The sequence below is a fragment of the Bombina bombina genome, chromosome 6, assembly GCF_027579735.1.
Source record: "Bombina bombina isolate aBomBom1 chromosome 6, aBomBom1.pri, whole genome shotgun sequence".
NCBI classification, from domain to species: Eukaryota; Metazoa; Chordata; class Amphibia; order Anura; family Bombinatoridae; genus Bombina; species Bombina bombina.
In genome coordinates this window covers 56,565,793-56,580,625 of record NC_069504.1, presented here as the reverse complement: position 1 = coordinate 56,580,625, position 14,833 = coordinate 56,565,793, and the positions used below count along the sequence as shown (strand labels likewise).

At 42.7% G+C, this 14,833-nt stretch overlaps 1 protein-coding gene across 1 annotated transcript in view; it reads right to left on the bottom strand.

The window, feature by feature from the left end:
* Positions 1–14,833, bottom strand: part of TPCN2 (two pore segment channel 2) — a 215,898-nt gene that overhangs the window by 16,302 nt on the left and 184,763 nt on the right. The window contains exons 21-23 of the mRNA XM_053716413.1: positions 3,419–3,492; positions 2,917–3,010; positions 570–652 (exon numbers count right to left, since the gene is read on the bottom strand). Coding sequence (XP_053572388.1) covers positions 570–652; positions 2,917–3,010; positions 3,419–3,492 — 251 coding nt within the window. The remainder of the gene's footprint in view (positions 1–569; positions 653–2,916; positions 3,011–3,418; positions 3,493–14,833) is intronic.

Below are 14,833 nucleotides of genomic sequence, written 5' to 3'. Positions count from 1 at the left end.
GATATGTTGCCAGTCCCAAAAATGTCTCAATTAAGTTAATTTATCAAGCGAAGAAACATAGCTTGTGTAGTTTTCCAATACCATGTACCAGGATCTTACAGATATCTTAAAGGGACAATAAACTCAAAGTTTAAACTTTCATGATTTGTGTAGAATATACTGGATTTTTTTTCCCAACTTGCATCCTCTATTATCTAATTTCCTTTGTTCACATGGTATCCTTGGTTGGAAAAGCATACGTAGGTAGGCAAAGCAGCAGCAATGAACTACTGGAAACTAGCTGTTTATTGGCTACACATATACGCCTCTTGTTACTGGCTTACCAGACATATTCACCTAGTAGAGCACGTCTGCTCCTTCAACAAAATATACCAAGAGAATGAAGCACATTTCATAATAGAAGTAAAATTAGAAAGTTGTTGTATGCTGTCTGACTTGTGAAAGAAGACATTGGGGTTTATGTCTTTAATATTTTGTTGTGGATGGAACTCTTAAGATTAAAAGCGGTTACCTACAAATAATCCATTAAATTAAAGCTGGAGAAGAAACCACAAATGAGAATCACTTACGGGTTTGTATATCTTGAAAATGCATCCAGGAAAACTTGCCAGTTATTTACCACCATCACATTCCACAAAGTTACTAGTGAGGCCTGTAAAACAGAAGCAAAAGTAGACTCACACACGTGGCAAACAAGGGAACAGACTAGGATAGATAGGAACTAAAAGTCCCATCACGCCTGCGCATAATTCCATCTTAAGTGTAAGCTTAGTTAATTCTTATGAGCCTTGGCCTAGGATTTGTCCTCATCTCTGTACAAAATGTGTTCATCCTTTATTTTATTAAAACTCTTCATATATGCAAAGATTTATGTCTTATCACCTTCTGTCATCTAAGCTACACATATTAAGGTCATGAACGGTTTCCTTCTAAGTTTAATTTTTATAGGCCGTGCACTATTTTAGTAACATGAACATAGTCTAGTTTATATCATTCTGGAAATATGGTTTCATTAAAGGGACATGAAACGCAACAATTTTTTTTCAGGATTCAGATAGAGGATACAATTTTAAACAAATTTCCAAATTACGTCTATTCTCAAATGTGCTTCATTCTCTTGGTATCTTTTGTTGAAAGAAGCAGCAATGCAATATTTGGAACTAGCTGAACAATGGGTGAGCCAATGACAAGAGGCATATATGTGTAGCCACCAATCCCCAGCTAGTTCCCAGTAGTGCATTGCTGCTCCTGAGCCTACCTAGGTATGCTTTACATCAAAGGATACTTAGAGAACAAAACAAATTAGACAATAGAATTAAATTGGAAAGTTTATAAAAGTACATGCTCGTTCTGGATCATTAAAAGAAAATGTTTGACCTAACATTAGGCAAGATAAGGCCCGAGTAACGTAACCTGTAAAAGTGGTATAAGAATTGTAGCTTTTCTACTGCTATCCTAATGATTTTACTTGCTGCTCTGTTTACATAACTTTACATTGCATTTAAATAAGCACCATTAAAGCTTTGTTTTTTCTTAGAAAAGTGCAACCGAGTCAATAAATTAACCTTTAGATTTTTGCCTCCAAATTAAGTAATTTTGTGAAGTTGAATTTTAGCCGCAACTCATTTGTACAATCTTTGTTTATTTTTTTTAAATATATCACTATTTCATGTGCCCTACTATAAAATCAACCATTAAATATTTAGCAAAAATTAAACCTCTTCCCTTGAAGGACACCATTTATTAAAGGGACATTAAACTCAAACATTTTCTTTCATGATTCAGAGAGAGGGAACACAATTTTAAACATTCCAATTTACTTCTATTATCGAATTTGCTTCATTTTTTAGATATCCTTTGTTAAAGAAATAGCAATGCACATGGGTGAGCCAATCACATGAGGCAAATAGTTGCAGCCACCAATCAGAAGCTACTGAGCCTATCTAGATATGCTTTTCAGGAAAGACTATCAAGAGAATTAAGCAAATTAAATTATAGAAGTAAATTAAAAAGTTGTTTAAAATGGTATTCTCTATCTGAATCATGAAAGAAAAAATTTGGGTTTAATGTCCCTTTAATGTTAAACAAAACAGGTATAAATAACTTACCCCGAGGCACACTAGCTACTCTGCAGTCCATTAATTAAAACACTGTGCTGTCTATCCTTAAAGTATTTCTCTTTCATGATTCAGACAGAACAAGCAATTTTAAAACAATCTTCTAATTTACTTCTATTATCTAATTTGCTTCATTCTCTTGGTATCCTTTGTTGAAGAAACAGCAATGCATATGGGGGAGCCCATAGCGAGGCAGCAACCAATCAGCAGCTCCTGAGCTTACCCAAGTATCATTTTCAGCAACGGATACCAAGAGAATGAAACAAATATATAATAGAAGTGAATGATCTGAATCGTGAAGGAAAGCAAAAAATTGGTTTCATGTCCCTTTAAAGTGAAGGTAAACTTTCACGAATGAGTGCCCGGTTTTTAAAAATAATATTAAAAAACAGGGGCCCTTTCATTCATGAACGTTTACATTTTGCCGTTTTTGTTAAAATACTTTTCTTCTTGCAAGCCGGAGCAGCGATTCCCCCCGCCTGCAGGTCGTCTCTTCTTGCGTCAGCAATGAGAAATCCGGCTTCCGTCAATCACGGCCGCAAGAAAAGACGAGCTGCGGGCAGGGGGAATCGCTGCTCTGGCTTGCAAGAAGAAAAGGTAAGTATTTTAACAAAACTGCTGAAATGTAAACTTTCATGAATGAAAGTGCCCCTGTTTTTAATAGGATTTTTAAAAACCAGGCACTCATTCGTGAAAGTTTAACTTCACTTTAAGCCTAAATTCTATTGACGTAACCATTTTTAGTCTAATGCAAGAAAAACATTAGAAAAAACTCTGGTGAATAACAGAACATACTTACAGCAAAATCATTAAAGTTGTTTGCCCAGTATTCTAGCTGTTCATAGGAGCCGCATGAAAGGGTTCCATTATCAGAAATTCCAACTGTAGCGTCACTGAAAAAAAGAAAAAAAAACTACTACTGGATAAAGGATAGTAAATACCATGCAATTACAAGATTTGCTTGAATTATTGCAATAAACTAACATACGAGATGAATTTGAAAAGGTTTTGAATGCATTAACACCTCACGAAATCTAGATTTGTGTAAATCATTAATCATATTGCTGCGTAAAATTTACATATCTGTGTTAATTATCTAATTGTTCATTGCCCACTTATTTTAAATGAATAGTCTTATGTAAATAACTAATTATCTCTTAATAAAACTTTTTTTTTACCATATCTATGTCAGTGTATGATTCTGGTCATCCTACCTCTCACAATACAAAGAAAATAGTTTTGCCCCACTATAATTATATATTTAAAAACCCAGACAAAAACCCAAACAAAACTAGTTTTACCTTGCATTTGCTGGACGTGGCACAACACCTCTGAAAAGTTCTATTCCAATTATAGCAAACACATAATACACAACCTGAAAAGGAAAAACAGCCAACATGATAATAAACATTTTAAGCTTTAAAGATGTTTTTAATTTCATTTTGAAAAGTGAAGGTTTTCTAGATCTTGTTAAAAGTGTAAGTGCAGAATCCAGGCTTAATACTGCTATATTAATCACAGCCATTGGTTGCGCACACTTGTGAACCAATTATAGAGACTAAAATCTAAGCTACAAGATGGTGGCACCTATTGGTTTATGAAACGTTACAATTATTTCTTCATTAGTTAAATAATTAATAGAATTTTAAAAAATGAATTTGAATAATATTCTCAGGCAATTTTAGTTTGCTTTAAAAGTATCATTCCAGCTAGCATTTATTCAAAGTTTGATGTTGATGGTCCGTGACACCATCAAGCAGGAATTAATCACCTCTGATGGCGTCACCCCCGTCGTACAGTGCCTGGCTGGACATCATAGGAGTTAAATCTCCCTACGCACGTTGCGTGGTACTGGGCAACTTGAGTAGCTAGATTATACTTTGAAACTCCTCCCGTCCGGCGCGCTGCTCAGAGGAAGATGCTTCAATTCAAAAGTCAGTAGAGGTTGGTATAGTCTTGGCTTGAAATAGTGGAATTAAAGTATATATATATATAAAAAAAAAAAATCTTAAAAAAAAAGTCTTTTATATTTCATTTATTTTCTTCCCTTTACCCGTCTCTTTGTAGTAGTTTTCCCAATTCCTTCAGATGGCCTTACATCACTGTTTGTCTTCCTCCCCTCCATCTTCTTTCTTATTATTTTTTATTAAAGATCAATTATTTTTCATTCTAATAATTTTCCCGTGCACAAAGCCATTCCTGTAATTGCCATTCAGCAGAACAGCCATATCCCACCAGTATTATAGTAATTGCTAGTAACCTCAGTCGTTAGCTCACATCCATATTGAGAACTTTCTGATATAAACTTAAACTTAATTTATGACTCAAATGTCTGTCCATGATCATCAGTAGTTTTGAATAATTCCTAACTGGGAAGGTAACTTGGAAGTCTTGTGGTCCTTTAAAAACACAATTCTTTTCCCCCCCACTTTCTGCCTCTCTGTTTCCAGCTCAAAAGTTGGCACTCACCCTTCATCTGTGTCAGGGTTTTTCTCCTGCCTTGTTTGCCATGTGCTGCTGGCAGCCATTTTACTCACCTCTCTTGCTGATTCTGGTGCATACTGTGTGATGCTGCTCATTTCCTGCACTTCCTTTTATGGCCAGACTGGTTTACATCATCCGTGTGAGACAGGATACAGTCTCAGAATTGTGATGTCATCACTTATTATTTAAAGGGCCTCTGTTCAGTATGCTTTGCCCTTGCTTTGTTTCAGACCTGTTTGTGAGAGCTCCTGTGTATTACCTGGCTGTCTGACGTCCCTCCTGGTTCCTGATCCCTGGCTTGTTCCTGAATCTGCTGTTCTCCTTGTTCCTGATTCCGGCTCATCTGACTATTCGCTTTGGCTCCTCACTCGGCTCGTCTGACTACCAGCTCTGGTTTTGATTCCTGGCTTGTTATTTGACTTGTGGACGTTTTATTATTTTTTGCTATTAATAAAGGTGTGATTATTTTTGCACTTTTCGTCTCAGTCTGATTCCTGGCACCCTGACATTACGCAAGGGCCATGAATCCTGATGGTGCCAATAATCCACCTTTACTTGCCATAATTTCCAGGATGGATGAACAGGATCACCACTTGGATCAATTTGCACTAGCCCTGCAATCCCTGCTGACTCGCACTGCACATTTGGACCAAAGTGTCCCGCAAGCTATGACTTCTCCTGTTTCCGCTGCTGCACCTAGTCCTACCAGGAGCATGTCAGGTTCTGCACCTCTACCTCAGCGACTTGGAGGCAATCCTAATCAGTGCAGAGGGTTTTTGAACCAGGTGGGCATTTACTTTGAGATGTTACCTCAGGCGTTTCCCTCCGACAGAGCTAAGGTGGGATTTCTCATCTCGTTACTCTCTGACACAGTTCTTGCCTGGGCTAATCCTTTGTGGGAGACTAATAAACCTGTGATTTCAAATTACCCTGAATTTGTGGCCTCCTTTCGAAGGGTATTTGATGTCCCGGCTCGCTCCTCCTCTGCTGCTAAACGACTCATGTCCATTCAGCAAGGTACAAGATCTGTTGCTCAGTATGCCATTGAGTTCCGTACGCTTGCTGCAGAGGTAGGTTGCAACAATGAAGCCCTTGTTGCCGCCTTCTTTCATGGGCTCTCTGATGCGATTAAAGACGAAGTTGCTGCCAGAGATTTACCAGAAGATCTCGAAGCATTGGTGTCTTTTTTTATCCTAATTGACATTAGACTAAGTGAGAGGCCCTCTTTCAAGGAGCGCTTGCAGAAGCCTCCTGTTTCGTTGTCTCCTACGTGTTCATTCCCACCCATGCCTCCCTCTCCTCCCATGCCTCCTGGTCCAGAGTCACCAGGTACTGCTGAGCCGATGCAGTTGGGATTCACGCGTCTCTCCGTGGCGGAGAGGGCCTTTAGGAGGAGGGAGGGGCTCTGCCTATATTGTGGGTTACAGGGCCACCTATGAAGTCTTGTCCTACACGGCCGGGAAACGCTCACACCTAAGGTCCTGTCAGGGGCAGACCTTGGGTGGTTTTTCCTCATCCCCGGAACCGCTAAAGGAGAAACCTTTGGTCACGTTTGTCCTTTCCTGGGTGGACTCCTCCATAGTCACCCAGGCTCTTGTTGACTCCGGTGCTGCGGGCTATTTCATTGACAGTGATTTTGCCTCTGTCTGTTCCGCTTGCTATTGAGGCCATTGATGACAGGCCCCTTCAGCCCGCACTCGTTGCTCACGAAACTGCTCCGTTATCCATGGCTGTTGGGGCTCTCCATTTTGAAACCCTCCAGTTCCAGGTGATAAACTCTCCGCATTTTCCGATTATTCTGGGTTATCCCTGGCTCCAAAAGCACAATCCCAGTCTCGACTGGCACAGGTCCGAAATTTTGTCGTCTCCGCAATGTATTTCCACTTGTCTTCAGAAACCAATTAAAGTCGTGTGCACGTCTTCGGTATCTCAATTGCCAGAGGAGTACAGAGAGTTTCTAGTTGTTTTTGACAAGGTGCGTGCCGGTACGTTGCCTCCTCACTGGTATAATAATTGTGCCATAGACCTGCAACCCGGAGCCATTCCTCCTCGGGCCGGGTTTACCCTCTGTCTATTGCGGAGAATTGTGCTATGGAGGAGTATGTTGCCGATGCTCTGTCGCGGGGGATCATCCGCAAATCCTGCTCTCCTGCAGGGGCTGGCTTCTTCTTTGTGAAGAAAAAGGGTGTCAAATTAAGACCATGCATCGATTATAGGGGTCTTAATTGACTTACCATTAAGAACGCTTACGGAACTCTTTGACCGCCTCAAGGGAGCTACAGTCTTTACTAAACTTTATTTGAGAGGAGCATACAATCTCGTTAGGATCAAGGAGGGCCACAAATGGAAAACAGCATTTAACACCAAGAGCGGGCATTATGAGTATCTTGTAATGCCCTTTGGCCTATGTAATGCTCCTACTGTTTTCCAGGAATTTATTAATGATGTCCTAAAAGATATGTTGCAACAGTGTCTTGTGGTGTACTTAGACGACATCCTCATACACTCACCCACACTTGAGGCTCATCGTTCTGATGTTACACAGGTTATTCAGAGACTACGTGAGAACGGCCTGTTTTGTAAACTCGAGAAATGTGAGTTACATCAGACTCAAGTAACCTTCCTAGGTTATGTTATCTCCGTTGCAGGGTTCTCCATGGATCCTGACAAGTTATCTGCAGTTCTGCAGTGGCCCCGCCCAGTTGATCCTCGGTCCATTCAACGTTTTTTGGGGTTCGCCAATTACTATAGAAAGTTTATTAAAAACTTTTCTTCCTTGGTCAAACCTATCACAGACATGACCCGTAAAAAGAATGATCCACTTCATTGGTCACCTACTGCCATTAAGGCCTTTGATAGTCTTAAGACTGCCTTTGCTGCCGCTCCAGTTCTGGCTCATCCTAACCCTGTCCTGCCTTTCATTCTTGAGGTCGATGCGTCTGAGACTGGAGTAGGTGCCTTCTTGTCTCAACGTCCTACACCTGACGGTTCCTTGCATTCGTGTGGTTTCTTCTCTAAGAAATTGTCTCCAGCGGAGTGCAATTATGAAATTGGCGACAGGCAATTACTGGCCATAATTTTGGCACTCAAGGAATGGAGGCATCTTCTCGAGGGTACTAGCGTGCCAGTGCTCATTCTTACTGACCACAAGAATTTAACTTATCTGAAGCAAAACGTTTGTCGCCCCGACAGGCCAGATGGGCGATATTTTTGTCTCTGTTTAATTATGTGGTCTCCTACCTGCCTGGTAGTAAGAATGTTAGGGCTGATGCCCTCTCTCGACAATTTTCGCCTCTGTCCAAGGAGGAGTCTGTACTTACTCCAGTTATACCTCCTGACCATATTTTGGCTACCATACATACTAATTTGACTTCTCCCTTGGGGGAGGAGATCCTGGCTGCACAAACCAATGCACCTCCTTAGAAACCTAGTGGTAAATGTTTTGTTCCTGAGAATCTTCGAACTAAACTTTTGCACACTTACCACTATCCTAAAGCCGCAGGTCACCCAGGCAAGAACGAAATGATTTGGTCTGTCACTCGACAATTCTGGTGGCCAGCTCTTCGTTCTGATGTTGCTGCGTATGTTGTCTCCTGCTCAGTTTGTGCACAGAATAAGACTCCTCGACATCTTCCTGTGGGTCTTCTACAACCTATCGCTAATGGTGAGCATCCTTGGACACATCTTTCCATGGACTTCATTGTCGAGCTCCCTGTTTCCAATGGCAATACTGTTATCTTTATGGTGGTTGACCGTTTTTCTAAAATGTCACATTGCATTCCCTTGAAGAAGTTGCCTACCGCTCAGGAGCTTGCTTCAATTTTTGCCCGGGAGGTCTTCCGTTTACATGGGTTACCCAAGGAGATAGTGTCGGACCGGGGTAGCCAGTTTGTCTCCAGAGTTTGGCGTTCCTTTTGTGCTCAAATGGGGATCCAGCTTTCCTTCACCCTCAATCCAATGGGGCTGCAGAACGGTCTAATCAAGGTCTGGAACAGTTCCTCCATTGCTATGTCTCGGATCACCACAATAATTGGTCTGAACTGTTACCTTGGGCAGAGTTTGCTCGAAATAGTGCTATTAATGCTTCCTCCAAGTTATCCCCGTTCATGGCGAATTATGGGTTTCAACCATCCTTGTTGCCCGATTCATTCATGTCTCAGGGTATTCCGGCTTTGGAGGAGCATCTCCGGCAACTCCATTCCACGTGGGAGCAGATTAAGGATTGCCTTCATCGTTCTATGCAGCGCCAAAAGTTCCAGGCTGATCGCAGGCGTCTGCCCGAGCGTTCATACCAGGTTGGTGAGAGTGTTTGGCTGTCCTCCCGCATCTTGAACCTTCGTGTGCCTTCCAATAAACTGGCTCCCCATGATGTTGGTCCTTTTGGAATACTCCAACGGGTCAATCATGTGGCCTACGCTCTTCCTCCTGCAATGCGCATCTCCAATGTTTTTCATGTCTCCCTCTTGAAACCATTGGTTTGTAATCAGTTTACCACTGTGTTGCCTCGTCCCCATCCTATTCTTTGTTGACAACCATGAGGAGTATGAGGTCAGCAGCATTATTGACTCTCGTATGTCCAGGGGCCGCTTACAGTATTTGGTTCACTGGAGGGGCTACGGTCTGGAGGAGCGTTCATGGGTTCCCTCCTCTGATGTTCATGCTCCCGCCCTCCTCCGTGCCTTCCATGCCCGTTTCCCCAATAAGCCTTTTGTCCTCCCGCAGGGGAGGGGTCGTTGAGGGGAGGGAACCGTCAGGGTTTTTTCCCTGCCTTGTTTGCCATGTGCTGCTGGCAGCCATTTTACTCACCTCTCTTGCTGACTCTGGTGCATACTGTGTGATGCTGCTCATTTACTGCACTTCCTTTTATGGCCAGACTGGTGTACATCATCCATGTGAGACAAGATGCAGTCTCAGAATTGTGATGTCATCGCTTATTATTTAAAGGGCCTCCGTTCAGTATGCTTTGCCCTTGCGTTGTTTCAGACCTGTCTGTGAGAGCTCCTGTGTATTACCTGGCTGTCTGATGTCCCTCCTGGTTCCTGATCCCTGTTTTTTTCCTGACTCTGCTGTTCTCCTTGTTCCTGATTCCGACTCGTCTGACTACTAGCTTTGGCTCCTCACTCGGCTCGTCTGACTACCAGCTCTGGTTTTGATTCCTGGCTTGTTATTTGACTTGTGGACTTTTTATTATTTTTTTGGTTTTAATAAAGGTGTGATGATTTTTGCACTTCTCATCTCAGTCTGATTCCTGGCACCCTGACAATCTGTCATTTGGAAGTATTCTCTCAGCTCTGTCATTCAGTTAGTTAATTCCAAAATATAATTCTTAAAAAAAAACATAATTTATGCTTACCTGATAAATTCCTTTCTTCTGTAGTGTGATCAGTCCACGGGTCATCATTACTTCTGGGATATTACTCCTCCCCAACAGGAAGTGCAAGAGGATTCACCCAGCAGAGCTGCATATAGCTCCTCCCCTCTACGTCACTCCCAGTCATTCGACCAAGGACCAACGAGAAAGGAAAAGCCAAGGGTGAAGTGGTGACTGGAGTATAAATTAAAAAATATTTACCTGCCTTAAAAACAGGGCGGGCCGTGGACTGATCACACTACAGAAGAAAGGAATTTATCAGGTAAGCATAAATTATGTTTTCTTCTGTTAAGTGTGATCAGTCCACGGGTCATCATTACTTCTGGGATACCAATACCAAAGCAAAAGTACACGGATGACGGGAGGGATAGGCAGGCTCTTTATACAGAAGAAACCACTGCCTGAAGAACCTTTCTCCCAAAAATAGCCTCCGATGAAGCAAAAGTGTCAAATTTGTAAAATTTGGAAAAAGTATGAAGCGAAGACCAAGTTGCAGCCTTGCAAATCTGTTCAACAGAGGCCTCATTCTTGAAGGCCCAAGTGGAAGCCACAGCTCTAGTAGAATGAGCTGTAATTCTTTCAGGAGGCTGCTGTCCAGCAGTCTCATAAGCTAAACGAATTATGCTACGAAGCCAAAAAGAAAGAGAGGTAGCGGAAGCTTTTTGACCTCTCCTCTGCCCAGAGTAAATGACAAACAGAGAAGACGTTTGTCGAAATTCCTTAGTTGCCTGTAAGTAAAATTTTAGAGCACGGACTACATCCAGGTTGTGCAGTAGACGTTCCTTCTTTGAAGAAGGATTTGGGCATAAAGAAGGAACAACAATCTCTTGATTGATATTCCTGTTAGTAACTACCTTAGGTAAGAACCCAGGTTTAGTACGCAGGACTACCTTATCCGAATGAAAAATCAAATAAGGAGAATCACAATGTAAGGCTGATAATTCAGAGACTCTTCGAGCCGAGGAAATAGCCATTAAAAATAGAACTTTCCAAGATAACAACTTTATATCAATGGAATGAAGGGGTTCAAACGGAACGCCCTGTAAAACATTAAGAACAAGGTTTAAACTCCATGGTGGAGCAACAGTTTTAAACACAGGCTTAATTCTGGCCAAAGCCTGACAAAAAGCCTGGACGTCAGGAACTTCTGACAGATGTTTGTGTAACAGAATGGACAGAGCTGAGATCTGTCCCTTTAATGAACTAGCAGATAAACCCTTTTCTAAACCTTCTTGTAGAAAAGACAATATCCTAGGAATCCTAACCTTACTCCAAGAGTAACCTTTGGATTCACACCAATATAGGTATTTACGCCATATCTTATGGTAAATCTTTCTGGTAACAGGTTTCCTAGCCTGTATTAAGGTATCAATAACTGACTCAGAAAATCCACGTCTTGATAAAATCAAGCGTTCAATTTCCAAGCAGTCAGCTTCAGAGAAGTTAGATTTTGATGTTTGAAGGGACCCTGTATCAGAAGGTCCTGTTTCAGAGGTAGAGACCAAGGTGGACAGGATGACATGTCCACCAGGTCTGCATACCAAGTCCTGCGTGGCCACGCAGGTGCTATTAGAATCACTGATGCTCTCTCTTGTTTGATTCTGGCAATCAATCGAGGAAGCAACGGGAAGGGTGGAAACACGTAAGCCATCCTGAAGTCCCAAGGTGCTGTCAGAGCATCTATCAGGACTGCTCCTGGATCCCTGGATCTGGACCCGTAACGAGGAAGCTTGGCGTTCTGTCGAGACGCCATGAGATCTATCTCTGGTTTGCCCCAACGTCGAAGTATTTGGGCAAAGACCTCCGGATGAAGTTCCCACTCCCCCGGATGAAAAGTCTGACGACATAAGAAATCCGCCACCCAGTTCTCCACTCCCGGGATGTGGATTGCTGACAGGTGGCAAGAGTGAGACTCTGCCCAGCAAATTATCTTTGATACTTCCATCATAGCTAGGGTGCTTCTTGTCCCTCCCTGATGGTTGATGTAAGCTACAGTCGTGATGTTGTCCGACTGAAACCTGATGAACCCCCGAGTTGTCAACTGGGGCCAAGCCAGGAGGGCATTGAGAACTGCTCTCAATTCCAGAATGTTTATTGGCAGGAGACTCTCCTCCTGACTCCATTGTCCCTGAGCCTTCAGAGAATTCCAGACGGCACCCCAACCTAGAAGGCTGGCGTCTGTTGTTACAATTGTCCAGTCTGGTCTGCTGAATGGCATCCCCCTGGACAGATGTGGCCGAGAAAGCCACCATAGAAGAGAATTTCTGGTCTCTTGATCCAGATTCAGAGAAGGGGATAAGTCTGAGTAATCCCCATTCCACTGACTTAGCATGCACAGTTGCAGTAGTCTGAGGTGTAAGCGTGCAAAGGGTACTATGTCCATTGCCGCTACCATTAAGCCGATTACCTCCATGCATTGAGCCACTGATGGGTGTTGAATGGAATGAAGGGTGCGGCAAGCACTTTGAAGTCTTGTTAGCCTGTCCTCTGTCAGGTAAATCTTCATTTCTACAGAATCTATAAGAGTCCCCAGGAAGGGAACTCTTGTGAGTGGAACGAGTGAACTTTTCTTTTCGTTCACCTTCCATCCATGTGACCTTAGAAATGCCAGCACTAACTCTGTATGAGACTTGGCAGTTTGAAAGCTTGAAGCTTGTATCAGAATGTCGTCTAGGTATGGAGCTACCGAGATTCCCTGCGGTCTTAGTACCGCCAGAAGAGCACCCAGAACCTTTGTGAAGATTCTTGGAGCTGTAGCCAATCCGAATGGAAGAGCCACAAACTGGTAATGCCTGTCTAGGAAGGCAAACCTTAGGTACCGATAATGATCTTTGTGAATCGGTATGTGAAGGTAAGCATCCTTTAAATCTACAGTGGTCATGTATTGACCCTCTTGGATCATAGGTAAAATTGTCCGAATAGTCTCCATCTTGAACGATGGAACTCTTAGGAATTTGTTTAGGATCTTTAAGTCCAGGATTGGTCTGAAAGTTCCCTCTTTTTTGGGAACCACAAACAGATTTGAGTAAAACCCCTGTCCCTGTTCCGATCGTGGAACTGGATGGATTACTCCCATTAACAAGAGCTCTTGTACGCAGCGTAGAAACGCCTCTTTCTTTGTCTGGATTGTTGACAATCTTGACAGATGAAATCTCTCTCTTGGAGGAGAGTATTTGAAGTCCAGAAGGTATCCCTGAGATATTATCTCTAGCGCCCAGGGATCCTGAACATCTCTTGCCCAAGCCTGGGCGAAGAGAGAAAGTCTGCCCCCCACTAGATCCGATCCCGGATCGGGGGCCCTCAATTCATGCTGTTTTAGGGGCAGCAGCAGGTTTCCTAGTCTGCTTGCCCTTGTTCCAGGACTGGTTAGGTTTCCAGCCTTGTCTGTAGCGAGCAACAGCTCCTTCCTGTTTTGGTGCAGAGGAAGTTGATGCTGCTCCTGCTTTGAAATTACGAAAGGAACGAAAATTAGACTGTCTAGTCTTGGCTTTGGCTTTGTCCTGAGGCAGGGCATGGCCTTTACCTCCTGTAATGTCAGCGATAATCTCTTTCAACCCGGGCCCGAATAAGGTCTGCCCTTTGAAAGGTAAATTAAGCAATTTAGACTTAGAAGTAACATCAGCTGACCAGGATTTTAGCCACAGCGCCCTGCGTGCCTGAATGGCGAATCCTGAATTCTTCGCCGTAAGTTTAGTAAGATGTACTACGGCCTCCGAAATGAATGAATTAGCTAGTTTAAGGACTCTAAGCCTGTCCGAAATGTCGTCCAGAGTAGCTGAACCAATGTTCTCTTCCAGAGACTCAATCCAGAATGCCGCTGCAGCCGTGATCGGCGCAATGCATGCAAGGGGTTGCAATATAAAACCTTGTTGAACAAACATTTTCTTAAGGTAACCCTCTAACTTTTTATCCATTGGATCTGAAAAAGCACAGCTATCCTCCACCGGGATAGTGGTACGCTTAGCTAAGGTAGAAACTGCTCCCTCCACCTTAGGGACCGTTTGCCATAAGTCCCTTGTGGTGGCGTCTATTGGAAACATTTTTCTAAATATCGGAGGGGGTGAGAACGGCACACCGGGTCTATCCCACTCCTTAGTAACAATTTCAGTAAGTCTCTTAGGTATAGGAAAAACCTCAGTACTCGTCAGGTACCGCAAATATTTATCCAACCTACACATTTTCTCTGGTATTGCAACTGTGTTACAATCATTCAGAGCCGCTAACACCTCCCCTAGTAATACACGGAGGTTTTCCAGTTTAAATTTAAAATTTGAAATATCTGAATCCAGTCTGTTTGGATCAGAACCGTCACCCACAGAATGAAGTTCTCCGTCCTCATGTTCTGCCACCTGTGACGCAGTGTCTGACATGGCCCTAATATTATCAGCGCACTCTGTTCTCACCCCAGAGTGATCACGCTTACCTCTTAGTTCTGGTAATTTAGCCAAAACCTCAGTCATAACAGTAGCCATATCCTGTAATGTGATTTGTAATGGCCGCCCCAGATGTACTCGGCGCTACAATATCACGCACCTCCCTCTGAGCGGGAGATGTAGGTACTGACACGTGAGGCGAGTTAGTCGGCATAACTCTCCCCTCGTTGTTTGGTGAAATTTGTTCAATTTGTACAGATTGACTTTTATTTAAAGTAGCATCAATACAGTTAGTACATAAATTTCTATTGGGCTCCACTTTGGCATTGCAACAAATGACACAGGTATCATCCTCTGAATCAGACATGTTTAACACACTAGCAAATAAACTTGCAACTTGGAAATACAATTCAATTAGAATAATATTAAAAAGTACTGTGCCTTTAAGAAGCACAGAAGATCTATGACAGTTGAAAATTAATAAATTG